The sequence below is a fragment of the Thunnus albacares genome, chromosome 5 (genome assembly GCF_914725855.1).
Source record: "Thunnus albacares chromosome 5, fThuAlb1.1, whole genome shotgun sequence".
Classification (NCBI taxonomy): Eukaryota; Metazoa; Chordata; class Actinopteri; order Scombriformes; family Scombridae; genus Thunnus; species Thunnus albacares.
The window spans coordinates 29,295,149-29,315,691 of record NC_058110.1 but is presented as its reverse complement, the minus strand read 5'-3'; the positions used below and the strand labels follow the sequence as shown (position 1 = coordinate 29,315,691).

Below are 20,543 nucleotides of genomic sequence, written 5' to 3'. Positions count from 1 at the left end.
CTCTGCTTTGTGTCTGATACATTTTCCACAACACATCAGATTCGTGTAAGTTGCATACTGGGCCATGATTGGCTCCAAACTAGTTGTGATGTCACAAATCCTGCTCATAGCTTCACACGTTAACTGAGGACAGAGAAACTTTCCCCCCCCCCTTCAGCAGATGAATGTGAAAACAGCCTTCAAGTGCCAAATTCTGCACATACGTCCTTCTGCACAGTGAAGCTCAAACATCCAACAGAAGTCACTATCAACAAAACACATTTTTTTTAGTGGAGGGGGGGCTTTAAATTTAGATTTAAAGCGAGCAAAGAGAAACTTTCCCTTTTCAACAGATGAAGGTGAAATCAGCCTTCTGGTGTCAAACTCTGCACAGCGAAGCTCAAACACTTTAACACTTTAATATCAGCATTTTTCATAAAAAAAAAGCTCTTAATAAATATTAATAGACGTTACACAAGCGGCGCTATACTGTAGCTGTCGAGACGACTACTGACAGGATTTCAGTTTTGGGCAGTGCTGACACGTCATTGTGCAGTAAGGAATCTTATTTCCTTCCTGCCACAACTTGAGATCCATGGAAAACATGTTCCTCCTTTTTCCGAATTGTATGAACTAATAGCGTCGTATCAACATGGAAACTACATACATCTAAGCAGAACGCAACCAACTCATTATGTAACAAGATTCTGATCGATACTCGAATGTTTGTAAAAAGAATTCAAGTGTCCTGAGTCCAGTGGAAAAGTGGCAGACTCGCTCATGGATTTTTCCCTTTTGAGCACAGTATTATGAAACCCCATGACACAATATCAACTCTCTCTCCCCCCCCCCCACCCCACCCCCTCCTCTGCCGCTCTTGTCGAGGCCATTTTCTGTCTTATCCAGGTTTCCAATTCCATCCTACAGTATTTCATAACTTTAACATCTCTCTGTGTCTTCTATCAGCACTGTATGGAGGCAAACAAGTCAATATTTGGTAGTCAAAACAATGTGGAATACCCTTATTCAGCATTTCAGCTGAAAGAAAACCTCACTCCTCCCATTACAACTTCAGTCTCAACAATCACAGTTTATCACTCTTGCACTTAAAGCTGTGGAGGGTGGAGGGTGGAGGGTGGAGGGTTTGTTTAATCCAGTTTTGAAGTGATTTGGGAGGTTTGGTTCAGTTGTTTTTCCAAGAAGGCATTAACCAGTGTCATTAGAGATCACTGGTAGAGGCAGAGAAACACATCTGCAGCTCTTCTTTAACAGTTGTGGGTGCTAAGACAAATCAAAGCATTCCAGGCCTGCACAGCTATAAATAGAGCCAGAGGAGGGTGTGTGTTCATGCTTTGCAATGTTTCTGTGAGCGGCCTGTCATTGCCAAAATCCAGTGTTTACACAGAGCAATAACAGCGTGTAGTAAACAATTCATCTCCGCTAGCTTGTTCATTATTTGGTGTCTTTCCAAATTATCCATCAACTGTTTCTGTTATTTCAAAACAACCCGATGCATCTAAGCAGATAAGCTTAATGTGCTGTATAATCCTAGGAGTGTCATGCAAATCGGGGTTATTGCGAGTGAGCTCGTTAGGCCGTTTAACCAATCGGATGTGACGCAGAAGCACAGCTGACCTCGAGGCCTAAACTGTGCAGCAGGAGTTCAGCGCTCTCTCTAGGAAAAAGTGGAGAAGGTCCAGACACCTTGTCGATAATGTGGTCACCTTTGGCCTGAAAGGTTGGATACGGATCCCACATGGTTCCATGCTATCATTCGTATGAACCGCTCCAGTCGGGATCATGTGACAGTTTGTGGTAGCCTATATTCTGTAGCACATTCATGGTAGTCTGCGTCTCTCTCTCTCTCTCTCTCTCTCTCTCTCTCTCTCTTTTGCACTGTTCCATTGGGAGCAGCGTGTAAGATGTTTCCAAGCTGGAAACTTAACGCTTGTCTCCAGAAGTGCCAGAGATGAAATGCACCGACCTTTTGATAATTAGCCTGGATATGTTATGTAACAGCTGTGAGTTAAAGTCTTGAAAATCTAAACCCAGTGAAATGCTAAGTTCATTTTCAAAATTTATTTTGACTCTGATTGGATTGTGGATTTGGCAGGGGACCAGCCAGGGGGGGTGTGGGGGGGGCGGGGGGCCTCCACAGCCGGCTTCAAGAGGGCAGGAAAGACCACGAGCGTTAAGGTTAGCAGGCAGCTCTGTTGATTCTGGAGTGGAATTACACTTTTTCATGGGACTGATTAAGTTAAATGGTTTCTTTTAATGGTATAACTTACGCATTTGGGCAGTGGAACAAGAAAAAAAAAAAAGAAAAAGTTGGACATATGCTGTAGTTTTAATTTGAACATGCAGTTCTGAGGTGCTTGACTGCATGTTAAAAAAAGGAAAAGATTTTTATGACTGAGAATGTAGTCCAACTAAAACCATCTCCAGGCCGAAAAGCCATGTAAGCTTTAACACTTTTACGACTTGTAACCTACATGGATAATTAACCGAGTTCCTTTTAAAAACTCAAACCGAGCGAGGACATTAATTTCAAAGAAAAATGAAGAAGTGTTTTCCTTGTAGTTTTCAGCTTTTATGAATCCATTTAATAGAGTTCACTCATTTTTTAATGTAATAATCTATTTTGTGTTACTGCTTTGCCTTTTTTCACTCATGATTACATTTAATGTCATAGATTGAGATTGTGGATAAGCTCATGTGATGTGAGCATGTGTGGAGGAGAGTGAAAAACACAAGTGGTCTTCAGGCATCAGGGACTCCCTCCTCTGGTGAGAGATCCAAACTTCCAGCCTCTTCACTCTGTCTGAGAGTCCCGTGTACCTCGCACCTCATCAGAAACTGAAGTGGAACACAACCATAATACTCATGATTGTTTTCACATACAAACTGTGGGTGATCGTCTCGGTCCAATCTCACTTTCCATGAGTAAGGAATACCCCGGGGAAAAGGAAAGTACTTCGGTTTGTATCATTTATAAAGATGTTTTCTTAATATACTGTTCTTCTGGCAGCGTGTCTACGGAGTTTGATGGGTTACGTGATTATGATATGATTTATTTATGGATTATAGATACAGAACACAACCTAAGGTATAACAATCTAGGGATAATAAGTGAAAATACTTATTTCCAGAATTGTCCCAGGATGTTAAAAGCAAAGAAATATATAAAACACAAGACATTCGATGTAAAACTAAAAATTTAGAATCCTGAAATCCGAAAACACATCATCACAATTTAATTAAGAGAACAATAACGCCAACATCAAAATACCTAAATACAACAAGGATAACTTTTAAATTTTACTATAAATAATAATAATAACTATAAATAAGTCCTGACCTGACCTCTAGAAGCCCTTTTTATTTTGTTTTTTTATTTTTACATCATTCTGATGTAGTTTTAGGCAATTAAATACATTAGTTCCTGAAATGGTCATTTTATAGATGTATGTTTCACAATTTTTATTCACGGGAACTCAAAATGACGTCAAAGTCCTTCAGGCCTTTGATAAATTTCATAATATCTGTCGTGTGGGAATATTTTCTAGTTTTTTTCCCTCAGTTATTTATTTTTTTTACTTCTTAGTAGTATTTTGGTGATATTCCATATTTGTCTCATCAACAAATCCAATGAAAAGATCAAAACCAACCATGAATCGATCCCACAGACGAGTACTGTGTGTATCCAAAGCCTGATATATCTTATTCCACTGTGCCACAGAGCTGCATTTATTTCCACAAATTAATAAAAAAAAAACACATCAGTAAGCCAATACCGTTCCTTCATTATGACGAGCAGTCATAATCAATCTCACAACATGAGGGGAAAAAAATCCTGCTGCAAATACTCACAAAAACACCAAATGTGTATTCATCCGCAGCTGAAAATAGTCCCCAACAAATGTAGTATTTACTCCTGTTTGAGTAACATTTGCTGAAAACCACAGTGCCCAGCTGTTTTGGGAAATTGCTGAGCTTTTAAAAACTATGTTAAGATGATTTGTAACTTGCTTTTAAAGAATTGTGTCTTCAGTAGGAACAAAATAAGACTTGAGGGTGAGTCCTGACTACAGACTGTTTTGACATGAAGTGTTTTTACTCTTCGATTCGCACCATTAGTCGATCATCAGGAAATAAATCATCGACTGTAGATGAATCATCAAGCATTGTTTCAGAATATATCACAAGGAAGAAAAAAAAATGGCAGAAAAAAAAACCATGAATTTATTAATCATCATCACAACATTGACATCAACACAACTCTCCCTTTTTGTTTCTGCTCATTTGAGTGCAATCAATACCATTAAATAAAAAAAGGTTAATAAATAAAAAAACAGGTTATTTACAAGCAACCAAAATTCATTTTAGCGTCATTTATGTTTTGCAACTCTATTACAACATAAAAATATAATAGTCAGTTGTACAAAACAAAAGTCTGTGCAAACAGCTTGTTACAGTAAGTTTGGTGGGGATCAAAAAAAATGATTTTACTTATGGCACCCTGGACACATTGAAATAAATGAAAATGTGGCCATGTTAGTTGCTGATTATTTACAGTATCACCATCATCACACCACTAGTGAAATGCAATATGAAGAGTGAATATACAGTAGTACCATACCATTTTTTTCTTCTGAGTGTGCAGTAGTAATAATACTTATTGAAAATATTCACATCGTATTTGACTTGATTTGATCCCTTTTTTTTTTTCTTTCACAGCTTAACTGTGGAGGTTAGTAGTAGCAGTGAGAACTGTGGGGGCCCTGGATTAGACGACATAAAAAAAAAAAAAGGGGGGGGCAGCTGGATGCCGGTCACTGTGATATTTTCAGTTATGGCTTTAGGTCACTGTTACAGTGAGTCATCATGCAATGCTTAAGCGTGGCCGGAGCTGGCTTGCCAAGCGGCCACATGAGAGGCTGCACATTCCCCTGCGGACACACAGCCTGTCGGGAGCCCCGGCGGAAGGTTTTCGGCTGCAAATAACCGACACTCCTCTGTGGCTGTTTTTGACCGCGCTCCACAAACACTAACAACTTTAGCATTCAGGGTCCATACAAAGAGACAAAGACAGATTTAACATCAGACACCACAGGTCATGCTAAAATAAACAACCACACCACCTCTGCCGTGTCGGGCTGTAGCATCAGGGTGACGCATAAACAAATACACAAACTTGCAGACGTGTGTTTTATGCAAAGTCTGGCCAGTAAACCTTTTTTTTTTTTTTTTTTTTTTCAACCTTGTAATTCTCAAACTCCATTTAGTAATCGCTGTTTAAGGAGAGTGTGAATCAAGTCCAGAGCGAGAATGCTACGTCAATACAATTTCACTTTCTGACAATAAAAACAGCTTTGCTATTTAAGATGGAACTGGAAATTGGAGAAAATTAGCTTCCAGCCCAAATGACACATCTACATTATCGAGTGAGAGGCTAGTCAGACACATTCAACTTTTCCACTTTTTTTTTGACGTTATAAAACAAACTGAACCTGCATAATTTTGCTGAAGTGTTTTTCGTGTCTTGATTTATAACATACAGGTCAATTAGCCACAGGTTATTAAATTACATATTTACATTTCAGTTCGAGACAATCAATAAGTTGAACCAGTCAAAGCTGGTCAAACACAACTCACTGCAGGTGTTCTCCACATAGAGAAATCATCAGTACGCCTTTGCATCAAACACATGTAGCAAGTAACACTGCTTTTTAAACAAAAAACTCCCTCTCAGTAAACAACCTGCCCCTGACAAAACCGTCTGTCTGTCACATTTCCAAGTAGAACTTTCCAGAATAAATTAAGGGGGAATGAATCCGTGTTTGATTCTCTGGTCAAAGCGCAGGCTCTGCTGGATGAAGACAGGGACACCTTTCTGTTTTTCCCACAGTAAAAACGAGGCCAGAGGCTCCTCTCTCTCTCTCTCTCTCTCTCTCTCTCTCTCTTTAAGAGGTCAGCTTGGAGTAGCTGGGCGGGGAGAAGCGTCTCCGCAGGTACTTGAGGATGTAAAGGGGCAGACAGCTCACCAGCGTGATGACAGTCACCTTCCAGAGGAACGATAGCGTGGTGATGAAGTAAACATCTGGAACGGACGAAGAGATGAAGATGCAGAATGAGGTTGCAGGATACAGATGTATATTTATTATTTAGCGAACTGTTTTGTCACTGTGGCTCAACTCATTTCATTCTTTTAGTGAATTAAATGTTGCTACAGGCTCGTGTTACTATTGTTTAAAGCACAATAGAGCTGCAACGAGAAGTTGAGAAAAAGTTTCAGTCACTTTTCAAGCAAAAAGACAAATAATTCTCTAGTTTCAGGTTCTCAAATGTGAGAATTTGCAGTTTTTCTTTGACATATATAACAGTCAACTGAATATCTTAAGATTCTGTTAATTTGTTGGACCAAACAAGCAAACTGAAGGCATAACTGTAGTCTCTACTGAAGGCATAGTCTCTAGAAATGGTCACTTTTTCCTTATTATAACATTTCACAGACCAAATTAATCCAGATAATAATCAACAGATTAATTAATAATCATTAGTTGCAGCTTGAGTCCACAATAAAAAACAGTAATGAGCCAAATATATAATAAAATAACATCAGGAGTTTTGGATGAAATATTTCTGCTGAGTTGTTCTGCTGCTTTGAATGCATGAGAATAGGAAAATTAAACTAAAACAATTTCATACAAAAATTTCCCCCCTTGGAAAATGCCGAATTGAAAGTGTAAACTGCAGATGCAGCAGAAGAATAGCCTTTAAAAAATCTATTCCAGTTGGACTTCACGAGGGAGGAGAAGTGTCCAGAAAGGGTACGCTTGACCACATGCCGGTCATGATCCTCAGTGGTCGAGATTTTAGGCTGAAAATGGAACTCCACACCCCACGTAAAAACTGAAAATAAAGCTTGGAAAGCTCTCGGTTAGAGTATTGTATATGTCACGAGTCTTAATATGGCACAACTAAAATTAGCTTATTTTTTAGCCAACTCAAGTAAATATGTGTACAATAGCCTTGCAACAAACTGACTGAAATAGAGTAAACACCAACTCTTATGCTATGAGAGCTGTTCATGTTTCAGACTTACAATGGCCACTCTGTAACACTGGAGAGAGCACTATTTTTAGGGTGGTGTTTTCTACCGAGCACACCTTTTCTGTGATAAACACATGAGCCTCGGCAGTCGCTGGTAACACAGGAAACTTAACAGGATTGTTGGCATTTCCTCTTTGGTACTACGGTATGTCTGAGCTACGTCCGAACCAGGACAATTTGTTAATGTGCTTACCTTTAGCCTTCCTAATATCCAACATACCAAAGCTTACTGTACACCAGAGGCATAATATGAATGAGCAGGTCTCCCTCACTGCTGACTGCTGACGTACTATCTCAAGGTCGTCCCAAGTACAATAACATCAATCAAACCGCAGACTGTGTTTGTTTTCTTGTCTCTATGAAATACGCTGCCGTCATGCTTTGTGTTCGCTCACCTATGAACTCGTGCAGGAAGACGAGCGAGGCGATGTAACAGGCCAGGCTCAGGAGCTCGGCGACTATCATGAGCCAGTGCCACGTCTGGATGGTCAGAGCAACCATCAGCAGCTCGGTCAGAATGAGAGAGGTGAAGGAAATGGCGACGATGTGGACGAACTCCGAGTCGAAGAGCAGCATCGCCCCGTACATGATGATGCTCCCTGTGGAGTAAAAAGAGAAGAAGAACAACACTTCCTGCATTATATTCAATGTTAACGTCACTCTGCAGATGTATATAATTGATGAGTGACTGAAGTTCTGTTATGCATATCAACAAGATGAAAACTGCATCTGCTTTTTTTGGGATTTAAAAAGTAAAAAGGTTCACAAAGAGATTTTTTTTTTCCCCCTCACATGAGGAGGAAGATTTTCCTCTCTGCAGTTTTTTAAATGTTACTTCCTCTCACATTGTGACATTATAAAACCAGCAACAAACCAATGCTGGCTTCAGCTGCTAATGTATTTCATACAAGTAGATGTTTTTTTGAACTACATACGTTTATACATACATTAAGTAGTTAATTTTTTTATTTTCTTAACATTACGTGTATATTTTTGTGCTACGTTTATTTTATTCTGTGTGTACTGTGTGAGACATGTTAAAGACTAATTTCCATCGCTTTGTGGTGGACAATAAAGTTTTTGTGATTTCTTGCAGTGAGTTAGATGAGAAGATCTATCAAAGCTCTCATATCTGTCTGTTAAATATGAAGCAACAGCCAACAGCTGGTTAGCTTAGCTTAGCACAAAGAATCAAAACAGAGGCAAACAGCTAGCATGTCAAAAGCTAACACAATCTGCCTAAAGAGCCCCTAAAGCTCACCAATTATACTTATCCAAGACACTTTGTTGTTTTCACACAATAAACATATAAGAGATAATGTGTTAATTTGCGAGGTTTAGAGAATTTTAGACAGAATCAGCCTGTTCCCCTGTTTCCAGTCTTAATGCTATGCAAAGCTAGCTGCTGTTATATGTAGCATCATAGTTAGCATACAGCTATGAGAGTGATATTAGTCTTATCATCTACACTGCAAAAAAGCAAATAATCACATCTCCCAAACTGTAGAACTACCTAAAAGTATTTAGTGACTTTAATTAAACAAAGAACTTCACAATGGATGTACAGTAGAAGAAACTGTGATACAAGTGATACAGTAACAAACAGAGCACTGATTTGGAAACTAGGCCCCATTACTTGGAAATATACAGTAGCTTCAGATCAGCCGTAACATGGAAAATTTATTTTAGACAGAAATAGATAAAAGGTTTTTGGGGCGTAGCTTTGGATGCCGCCGCAAACGACTTTTCACTGCAAATGGCCCATGTCGGAAAGTTACCTCGGGGTTTTCTGACAAAAAAATCCTCAAACATAAATAAACTCTTCTAGAAATTAAGAGGAAAGTGTGTGTGGGCTGTTAAAAGCAGAGCGACGCACCTTTTATCTTTGTTTTTCAGAGTGCGATTTGTCTTTCTGCTCAAATTAAACATCTGATTGTCAACCCTCATGCTTTACACATCAACATATACCTACCTACAACAACACACGGTTCGCATAAACTCTTCCTTACCTTGATAGATACTTATCAAGACCCATATTAGAAATGTCTTGAAAGATAGTGGTCGACCCTGTGGAAAGAAAAACAGTACGACATCATCATTTTTCATCCACGTTTCTGTATATTATATTTGGCTGCAGTGTGTGACCATTCGTTAAATACCTTCAAGAGATCTTTATATAATTCTGGATACAACATGGCGACCTCTGACTTCACATCTTTGTCCAGCACCAGAGAGAAGACAGGGAACATGGTGTAGATGGTGGAGTAGCTGGAAACAAACAAATTCATGTGTCCTCTCAATGTGGGGGGAACATGCTCCAGAGAAAATGGCACATGGACAAGAAGTTTCACACATTTCATTGTTGGATTCAACAGTGAAATGCATTAGTCCAGCAGTAGTCCAGTACTTTCATATTTTCCCCCTTCTAGCATTACAACAGTGCTTTAACACAGAGGAAATGCCAGGGAAACAAGGCGGCCAAATGCTCTCTCGATAAGTCATCACAGTTCAGAGTTTGTATCTCACCCAATAATCAGGAATCCTTGGTAGAGCGGGACTGAAGCAAAGTAGAAAACAGAGGAGAAAACCGTCTACAGAGACAGAGAAACAAGAACAGAATGAATCATTTTCTTATAAATACTCAGATGGCTTTACGAATGATAATTGGGAGAAATTCTACACCAAAGTTATATCAAAAGGTTACCACACTTTGACCGATCAATTAGCTAATCAAACGCAACACTGCGATATTCCTGACTCAACCGCGGTGCGTATAGATGATGCCAATATTGAGCTGTCAACTAGTCAGCCTGCCAAACCCGGCGGCCCCAAACCAGACAGGTCGCAGCTGCGGCTGTGGTTGGTGTTAATGTGAGACATGTGGAGGAGGGCCTCCCTGAAACCCCAAAGTCCATGATGCAGTGAATCACGGGCTCTCCCTCAACGGCGGGGGTTGAGGTTGGACAGGGACATGGGAATTGACTGTGTCTGCTGTGGTGGGGGGCAGCAACTGAGAAGGGCACCTCTTCTGACTCATCGTGCACCCACTCTTCCATGACCACCCCTGAAACTACTCCCTGCCTCGCCTCGGTCATTGCCCCCTCACATTTAGGTTTTAGGTGTTGTGGATGAACCGGATCCTCCCAAACTTTAAAATAACATATTGTTTTTCAGATGTTTTATAATATTTTACGGTTGTTTTGGCTCGGAGTTTCGACGTGCAAAATTTGAACTGCCATATTGACTCAAAACACTAAATCACATGCTCAGTTTTCAATACCATCATCTCGTATCAATGCTTGATAAGCTTACTCACTAAATCAATACAACGTGTTAGCAAGTCACTTCACTTTATTTTAACGTCATCACAGCTGTGAGCAGCATGGCAAAATAACTTCACTGCCCACCCGATTCAGTCAACTGTGTGACAGTGGTGGGAAAAAGAAATATATTTTCTTAACTTGGAAAGCTTAAAAGTTAAAATGTTGCAACATAATAAGTATCTGTTGCATTAGTAAACATTGTTGTTTAATTTTATATGTTTGCCTGCATTACAGTAGCTTACTGTATTTCAGATTATTAAACCCACAAGTCATACAAACATCTCAGGTTTGGTGTCTCGAATAAAAAATACTTTGTGTTTACTTTGTGGGGGTTTTTTGTGTACATAAAAAAACAGAAATTGAAGCGCTGAAGTACAATCTCAGTTTTCATTTTACTGTGTAGGAATAAAGGATGTACTGTAGTAACAAGTCAGACTCTAAACCTTATTATCTGTATTTAGTGATGGAGGATATTCAATATATAAAGTCATTCTTAGTTTACATCAGTTCATAAACTGACCTCACCACTGCAGACTCTTGTTTTGATTGTGTCCATTTCATTTCAAAGTGCATTTTAAAAGATTCAAATGTATGGATAAACAAATTAATTGTTATGACGCACTGATAAACCTTTCATTCATTTATGTGTGAGATTTTGAGGCCAAAATAATAAGTGTGGCGCTTTGCAGTGAGAGTTTTGCAAATGAAATTCTAAATGTGAAAACTGAGCCAAAGAAATTGCAAAATACTACGATTCAAAGGCATCGTTTCAATACAGCTGATGAACTCTTTTCACAAATGCTTTAGTTGATCTCTACCTGCATAGTGCTGATGCACAGGCTCCTGTGAATGACGAACTGGCTGAGAGCTGCAGACCTCTTGTAGCTGTTCCGACCGTGGACCATGAGCAGACGGCCTAAATGTTTGAACTGAGTCACCGAGAAGTCGGCAGCCAGCGAGGCCTGTTTTCCTTCCTGTCAAACACACAGCACAGAGGGCAGTTAGGATATGCTCCAAGAAGTCTTTGCTGACCTGAAAAGCATGTTTATGTGTTCTTATTATGAAGTGAACAGAAGATGACAGATATGTAGCTCTGTTATTTGGAAGCACAAAAAAAAAAAATCAGACTGAAGGTGCACAAAAAGTCTCTGCAAACGTTACGCTGAAGCATCGAGCGTGAGATCTACAGGTTTTAATAAATCAAACAAAATCCATAATGACCAGTAGGGCTGCAAATAATTCACACTTAGTGAAATATGCCCATCACATCTTCCCAAAACCCGAGTTGACTTATTCAGATTGCTTCAAACCTGCAGATATTTAACTTAATATCATAGAAAACTACGAAAACCAGCAAATATTCTCATTTGAGAAGCTGAAACTAGAAGAATGTTTTGCATTTTCACATAGAAAATGATGTAAACCACTGATCGATTATCAAAATTGTTGCTGATCCATTTTCAGCTAATGGTTTCAGCTATAATAACAAATCCACTGCAGATTCTCTGTGTGTGTCTGTTTGTGTGTGTGTGAGCAGTCATCTCTGCAGCTTTTGTCTCTTTAATTTCTTGTTATACAGTTGAATTTGAAAGCAGTAGTAAAAATGCAGGAAACATGCAAATTCCGCACAGAAAATCACGTTTTCCTCGACTCTCCGCCGCTGCTTTCCCTCAGGTCCTCCTGTTTCCTCCCATAATCCAAATACTTTCAGGTTAGAATGTCCAATTAAAACTTCCTATTTCACTTTAGCTGTGAATGCAACTGTAAATGTGTTTGTCTATATGGATGGATTGATGGGCTGTAAAGATGTTTTTTTATCTTGATTAACTTTCAACTGTCAAGATCAGCATTGGTGACAAAAAAATGAACAAAACTGGACAAATGGCAAACTAAATAACAGGGATCTTACAGAGTGAACCCTGAGAAGTACAAGAGACGTGCTGATCAGAGACTCTTACTTTTACTTAAGCATAAAAGCATCCGGTCATCTTTGTTTCCTCTACAAAAACACAATAGCTCCTCATGGAGGGAAAAAGGAATCATCTGTGTGCATGTCCCTCTACATCTCTCTCTGAATGTGAGAGAGATCTTGACAGGAAACACAAAGCGAATATCTGTGAGAGCGACACGTCAGTGTGAGGCGATGAGATGGACAGAGTCTTACTTTTCCCTCCACTCCCACGCCACAGTCGGCTTCCTGGATCATGCTGACATCGTTTCCTCCATCCCCTAAGAGAAAACAAAAGCCATGGAGGTGTCAAGATTCACATCAGTGACTCACCAATACAGATACTGAGTTGAGAGTATTATGTGTGTGTTTATTTCATGAGACACTCCCTTCATTTGGCCCGATTAAGGGATCATAACAGCAGAGCCACAGTGAGGAAGGTGAAATGTCGGTCTGGAATTTAGATAACAGGAGTGTGACCATAGAGCTGGGTGATATTAACTTGTTTTATTAATATAAAAAGTGTAATATACTTGAAATCACTGACAGAATTTTGTAAAAGAACAACAATGTGATCATGAGTGAGAGTCAATAATTTGGCAAATTAAAAATGTTAAGTTTTGATCATTTTATTAAAGTTGCTAAGCTCAGTGAGCTGGTGCTACCTCGCAGGGTTTCTGGCTCAGTAACATGAGGTGTGTCTACTGGGAACTGTAAGGTGTCCTTTTGTAAATTCTCATGTGGACAGTTTTTCTGTTCGAGGGATCAATATGTGGAACTCCTCGCTCACAGAACTCAAAATGGATCACGACCGGGATCGTTCAAACTGAACCCGTTTTTCAAAGAGGGATCAGTCATGTGATCTGGTGCATGTTGTTTTATAATAATGTATCATCATATTATGCTGTGGTATGGAGCGTTAGTTCATGCTATATACTTGTCTCTATATAAATACACATTAAATTAATAAATCAAGTATAATATTGATTTATCACCCTGTCCTGTGTGTGTAACAGACAAATATTATATTCGCATTAATGCACTTTAAAACCAGCTCTGCTTAATTGTGGCATTTTATAAAATGCTCATACTGGGAGTGCTGTTGAGATGAGGATGTTTTGTTGAGGATGTGAAGACAGGAAAGAAGTTCACAGTAAAAAAAAAAAAAAAGAAAAAAAGAAAATCCGACCAGGAAAAAGCTGTTGGACAGTTTTTTTGTTGTTTTTTTTCCACTCACCTACAGCGCAGGTGAGTTTGCCTGTACGCTCTTGAAGCAGCCGGACTATCTGAGCCTTCTGAGTCGGGGCACATCGGCAGCAAACCACAGCGGGACACTGACACGCGAGCTCCATGAATTCGTACTCGTAGTATTTCAGGCAAACCTGCGAGAAAACCACCGAAACGGACAGGGTGATGAGCATCTTAGGGCCACCTGCGTGTAACTGCTCTCAGCTGCGGATCTTTAACATCTTCATTTTCCTTACAGTTTTAAACTCCTGAAGCGGTTTAGAAAGTGACTCTAACCACAGATACCACTTCCAGAGATGTTTCAGTGGCAGCGATATTATCATGCATGATACAGAAAAACATTTATTAAGGTTTCATAAGGAGAGATAAGTCACACACACACACACACACAGACGCACTCAAGAGTTTACCTCAAGCGAGTCCCCAGATATCACCAGCGCGCAGTCGTGTTTTCTCCTGAAGGCGTTGAGCTCCAGGTGGGCTTCCCCTCGTGTTGTCACCTAAGGCGATGTGGCGACCGCATTTAGAGATGCACGCAAAAAAAATACACTCACAAAGAAAAATTATCAAGCATCCAAATCTGTCAGCCTTCGCGTCTTGATCGTTATCAGACCAGCAGCTCGTATCACTGAAGCTGCGGCGATGAAAAACGTTAAAGGCAACTGAATATCTGCCAACAGGTAGGGCTCAAACTGGCTGAAATAAACGTCATATTATTAGACAGAATGTTTTCCCATATTGATAAGGGCCAATCTGACTTATTGGGATCATCCTTACATATTATATAAGTTAACAAGAGGCTATAACTAAGTGTAACTATAAGAGACAGACAGTCATACACCATCATTCTTTTTATGCTTGTGCATATTTTAATTATACTGCTCTAGACAGTTTATTGTGTTGTTATAATGCATTTTAGCTCACATAACAAATCAACAAAGCAGAAAAGATCTGTTAGTAGGGGGAGTTGACAGATTGAAATGCAGCAACCATACCAATGTGTAAAAATGTGAGCAAAAAAAAAAAAATCAAAATAAACTGGACCACTGTTTTGCATTACGTCAGAAAAAATATTCTTCTCAATAATTATAGATATTTCTCAATAGTAACTCAATAATTGTGTCAGTTTCAAATATAGACTTAAAAATTCTCCAAAAATGCAGCACTGACAAGGCATGGTGTTAATCTGTCAACAAGAGTTATGCTCTGGTATGAGTATCCTTCAACCGCTGACTATTCATACGTCAATCCAGATCAGGTCTTTGGTGGCGACCAGGAAACTAATCCAGATGTATGTGTTGCAGGCCCAGTCAGCACTCCCCCGTCCACTGGGACAGAGGTTTTAAAGCCGTGCCAACCATTGTTATTCTCTTCCAGTAACCGCAGTTGTACGCAAGTTGTAACCTTCCTATATGGCAGGCGATCCTTCTGCTCTGGCACGGCTCCAGGGGGGAGAGGGGGGGGGGGGAAGGCAGGAGGGGGGGGACTATCAAAGCGGCGAGAGAGCCCGAAAGCTGCAAAACAAATTAGGAAGTGAGCCCTCTGCATGTTCCCTCTGGGAGTGGTTCAGCTGGTTTCTCCTTTCTGTTTGAGCGAGGGCCTGTTTGTTCTCTTTGACAGTGGCTTGGATGCGTTCGTTGGTGGGAAGTGATTTATTCAGCTGTGGATGCTGGCTTAGCCATCATGCGTAGTTGTGTGGGGCTGTATGACCACTAGCTAATGGGCCTTGGTCGCACACAGAGGATGGATGCCGGAGGGTCGACTGAGTCAGGAAACTGTCAGCGCTGTGTTGAACTGGGATGAACCTCGTGGTGCTAAAAATCAACTGTTACCCACTTCATATGTACATTAAAAAGGAAGAGGGGTCTTGGTCCTGCACTTACCGGTCTGAAGATATGGATGTCCTGGTTGCGGGTGATCAGATGTGCGTTCTTAGCGGTGCATGTGGCTGTTTCCAGCTTGTCTCCCGTCAGCATCCAAACCTACACAGAAACACATCACGTCATTTACAAGATGCACTGATGCTTGATGAGAAATTTGCTTAAATAGTAAATAAATGAAATCTTTTCATAATCTGTCAGTGAAATCAGTACACAAGAGCTAAATTCCAGAGATCAAAGACTCTAATCACTGACTTGATCAAGCAACCTCTAACCGTTCTGTCTGGAAGCCGAAGCTTGTGGACTTATCTCAGGATCAAACATAGTTTGCTTTATTGTAGTACTTGTGCTTCAAACAGAAGACAAACCCGAGTCATCACATAGATTGGTATCACAGTATCCTATTTCTGTCTCACACTGATTCTTAATGAAATTATGTTGGATGTTTCTTACAGAAGGTTATAACAGAGAATTTAAATGGTTGATGCACTCAAATAAAAAAAAAAAACACATTGTGTCACTTATCACTGGTGATATGTAGATAGTTTTGCTTTTATTTGTCCAGATTTTGAGATATCCATCGGAGAGATTTCTGCCGATGAATGAAATTTTATTTCTGCATTTCATAGCATTAAAAAAATCACATTTAAAATACTTCAGTAGTTATGTGTTATTCCGGTTGGTCTGGATAGTCCACACACTGTCAGAGTTTTCACTGGAACTGCTTTATACTGAAAAAATAGTCCCTATGGAAAATGTTGGCATCTACTTCTTAAATTTCATTTTTTAATGTTGTGAGAAGCAGAAATTAAGTTCTATTCATCTCCATCGTAGTGGGGTGGAGGCAAAAATCTCAGCGAGAAGTATCTGAAAACTCAAGCGAATGAAACTTAACCTATCTGCATGCCTTGATACCACTGGACTTGAGTGAGAAAATGCTTTTTTTTTTGTAATTTGGGTAAACTGACCCTTTAAATGAAGAGTGAGGAGTGAAGGGGATAATCAGCCAAACTTTTACCACAGTGACTAATCTGGTTTCTGTTGCTTGTTTCCATAAAAATGAGCTCCAACATTTCTGAAGCGTGCCAACCAGCAACCGCTCCACAATCTTTATTCTAATTCATTTAAATTCACAATAGTTTAGGGGTTTTATACTTAAAGGAGGCGACTTTAATGAGGCTTGTTCATGTAGGTAGATATGAAAAACATATGTCCCTGTCTTGTTTATATGTTTTGTTTTCTTAGTTGCTACTGTGAGCTATGAGGCTGTCTTCCGCCCCCCACAAGACCTTAATGCCTGCATTGCGGAGGATCTCAAGGGTGGGCCTGACGTCGGTCTGGAGCTGGTCCTCCACCCCGGTCAGACACAGGAGCTCCATCTCCATCTCCAGACTCTCAATCACTGTGGCCACCTTCAGAGAGCGGTCATGGACGCTGAGCTTGGCCTGGACGTACCGTGCCTGGGGGGGAGAATTTGGAGAGATGAGAATAGTTGTTGATGGGAGGAGATGAATTTAGTATAAATAAGAGAGAGACACTGCAATACCAAAGAAAAGGAAATAGCCAGGAATGGCAGAAAATATCAATATGGCCACCAGCTGTGGCAGACATGACAAAAACAAGGAGAAAAGCATAAAACACAGCCACAGGGATGCCTCGCACAGTGTGCATACATTAGAAGAATTATGCAGAAATTAAACTGTGTACAGTATGAAAACATGCCATTCGATACGCAGAAACTTCCATACGATAAACCCAAAGTCTCAGTTTTAACATAAACCTGCAGGTATTTGCTTGCGAGCAGCCCTAAAAAGCTACAATGTTGTAGAAAATCTGGAAATACAGAACAGACATGATCAATTGGTTAACGCCTATCTTCAGTGCTCCAGCTGCAGGGCAATTTGTGAGTGAGATAAAGCAAAAACAATCCGAGTGTGACTCATACAGGAACACAAACTCTGTGTGTGACTCAGTTGGTGACTCACTGCTGCCCACCAGCTCAGCTCACACAATTATACACTTCAGTAATGGGCCTGGGGCTGAAGACTGCAGGGGAGACAGCCCTGCCCTGCTCAAACAATGAGTGGGGCCTGGGTGTGTGCGTGGGAGGGTGGAGTGTATGGACTGGAGGGAGGGGAGGGGAGGGAGGGAGGGGGGGGTCAGAGGTTAGTCTAATTACCCAACAACACACTTTGACATTTAGAAATACTGAACATGTCTGCATAATACATCACTCTGCATTTGTATTTTGAGATACTATCTGACACACTGTTGGTATTTCGGTGGTTTACGAGCTGCGGTGGCTCAATGTGTAAGAGACTCAGGACACTTCAACAAGACCTGGTCCCTCAGCTCAGCCTCGGGTCACTAAGGCAGAGGACACTTGCCTCAAAATCTTGATACTGCTCCTCTGTCAGGGACTTCTTGGAGACCACGAGGACCCTCAGACCTTCCCTCGCCATGTTCCCGCACTAGAAACAAGACGGACAGAAACATCTGGATTCAGCAGGTTACACAGCTTTATTAGTCTGCGAGGTGTTTACAACAGGAATAAAAATCCCTGTTGTTACATCTGCATCGTGTCTTGTGAAAAAGAAGGGAAATCTACCTCCTCTTCCAGCCAATCGTTATACTGGACGATGCCCGCCATCACCACATCAGCTCCCTTCATGTAGAAAGTGATCTCTCCTGTCGATTCATCCTAGGAAACAATTATCCAGAGTTGAATGAGTTTGAGACGTCAACAGGTCGTACAAAACCGATACATCATACGTCGAATGTCCGAGTTTGCCTCACTCAAAAGGGATTTCCAGTCCATACCCACGTGAGCCATGGCGCACGTGCTCTTATTTTATGATTTTTTTGTTGCCTAGAAAGGCATAACTTATTTTGGTATTCACTAGGGGTTTCAAAAAGTGTTTGAAAATATTATCATGAGGAAGTCAAGTTTCTAAATCCCAGGCTTCCTGAGTTCTAAGCCAGCCAACAAAAATAATGTTAGTCATCAGACTTAGTCAGAGTTCATTATAAGTTGAGGTTTTTCTCAGACAATATGTTTTAATATTTTATTTATCTTGTGTTTTTCTTGTTAAAGTCAGTGTCAAGTCCTAATCAGTCACCTAGCAACCACCAACAACTGAAAGCGTCGGCTGTACTGGCACCAACACAAAACAATATTTTATTCTGGGAATTACATTTGAAAAAAGCCGGAGTTGTCTTATATCCGAGGACTGGACAATAACACATTCACAAGATCAGAGATCCTTTATGAATGGAGAGAGTACTGCTGTTACACTTACAGAAAGTGTTGCATTATGGGTTGTTTGTAGTCTTCTTGTTGCTAGGCGAGCGAGTGTCTTCGAGTATGTTTATAGTGACTCTTTTAGATATAGTCAGCCCCAGTTTAATCTACAAGAGTTTTCTCAAGGCTTGTTTAACTTCGAACGCCTTTATTTCCGAGGCGGACCGGGGTCCCAATCATCTGTCAAGCAGCCAAGAATTACTGCTGTCACTGACGATGTAGAGCTGAAAATTGCTCACTTATAAAGAAAATATTTGTACCTCTTCTGAGAGCCTGAGAAGAGAGAGTGTGACTATGTGACTGATAGATAAGCTACATAAATGTGGGATTTAAGTTCTGCTTTAATGGAAGTATTTCAGTTTACAAGAGAAAAGTCTCAAAGATGAGGACTCTTCTCCTTGAATTAATAGTATCTCAGGGAAACTTTCCCAACAGGTCGAATGTGAGAGTGTGTGGTATCTTCAAAAAAGATACAACATAAAAACACTGGAAAAAGAAGGGTTGTCTTACAATCAGGCTCCTCTTATATTCAGGTCAATACGGTAATAAACAAACAAGGGAATCAATTAAATTTCTTTAAAACTCGTACAAAAACAACAACAGCCAACCAGATTCTGTTAGTGAACTAACAAAATCATCTTTGCACTCACTCTCACTATGATGCCCATCCTCTTGCTCTCGTAGGTGAAGGGGAATATCTGCAGGATGGTGAAGTTCAGGATTTGGCCACTAGGGGTCCGCAGCTGCATGGAGGACTGGTCTCTTCCAACCAGAGTCAGACCCACGCTCTCAGTCCACTGCACCAGCGACACCTATCAACACCAAATTGTAAAAGGTTTTAGTAGATGGTTATAAAAACATATAACTGAATATAAAAGATGGACAATTTGCAACATTTATCTAATAACTAACATTTTACATTGTATCATCTTCTTTCCGGTACAAACAGCAAGAGAGAAAAGTGACCGCTGCTCAGGGTTTTTAATCATTCTGATGGTAAAGCCATTATGTCAATATGATGTTCCATTACTTGAATTATAAAAAAAAACAACATTCAAGGACGATTTGGACTGAATAGGTTGTCGGAGAGCACAGTAACCATTCAGACTTAATCAATAGCTCGAGTGTTTTCAGCACTCAAGACTATTGATTGATAAACTAGGGAGATGTCCATTTCTGAACTGAAAATATTGTTTTTGCTTGATCCTCTCTGAAGGACACAACAGACGACATCCATTAATATAATGTTAAGTTGTGTGCGTGTGTGTGTGTGTGTGTGTGTGTGTGTGTGTGAGGGGGGAGAGAAAGAGGGGAGATGACATTGCACAATAACTTCCAGACCAGAAGCCAGATCACATAGCCAATCCATCATCCATCTTCTGACAGGACTAATAGCAGAACGGCCAAATGGATACAGATGAGAGAGAACAACAAATATCGCCATGTTCCTACTCTAACTTTAAAACCACCAAAATTCCTTATTTTGGAAAGAAATGACCATGTAGTCTGACAATGCTTGGCCGGGAGACGCTTTAACGTCAGAAAAGCTCTGACTGAGCTCTGACTCTGACCGTCATGTTTGTCATCCAGGTTGGGACTTATGAAAACTCTGCTTAGTCACAGTCTAGAAATATTCACTGTGGAGGCATTCTTGGATCCTGTGTCCACCACAACAGCACCAGCTTGTAATAGCAGCATCTGGGTTTGGCCGCCAGATTTCTACTGGACCGAATACTGCTGTATCCTGTTGG

General features: G+C 40.3%; 1 protein-coding gene across 1 annotated transcript in view; it reads right to left on the bottom strand.

Annotated features, from left to right (window-relative positions):
• Positions 1–4,198: 4,198 nt before the first annotated feature.
• The window catches only part of LOC122982528 (probable phospholipid-transporting ATPase IIA), a 32,484-nt gene continuing 16,139 nt past the window's right edge, over positions 4,199–20,543 (bottom strand). Inside the window, exons 15-28 of the mRNA XM_044351876.1 lie at positions 19,443–19,604; positions 18,100–18,192; positions 17,879–17,962; positions 16,781–16,951; positions 15,495–15,593; positions 14,022–14,111; positions 13,601–13,745; positions 12,580–12,644; positions 11,234–11,389; positions 9,619–9,683; positions 9,252–9,360; positions 9,102–9,159; positions 7,488–7,691; positions 4,199–6,079 (exon numbers count right to left, since the gene is read on the bottom strand). Coding sequence (XP_044207811.1) covers positions 5,943–6,079; positions 7,488–7,691; positions 9,102–9,159; positions 9,252–9,360; positions 9,619–9,683; positions 11,234–11,389; positions 12,580–12,644; positions 13,601–13,745; positions 14,022–14,111; positions 15,495–15,593; positions 16,781–16,951; positions 17,879–17,962; positions 18,100–18,192; positions 19,443–19,604 — 1,638 coding nt within the window. The 3' untranslated portion in view covers positions 4,199–5,942. The remainder of the gene's footprint in view (positions 6,080–7,487; positions 7,692–9,101; positions 9,160–9,251; positions 9,361–9,618; positions 9,684–11,233; positions 11,390–12,579; positions 12,645–13,600; positions 13,746–14,021; positions 14,112–15,494; positions 15,594–16,780; positions 16,952–17,878; positions 17,963–18,099; positions 18,193–19,442; positions 19,605–20,543) is intronic.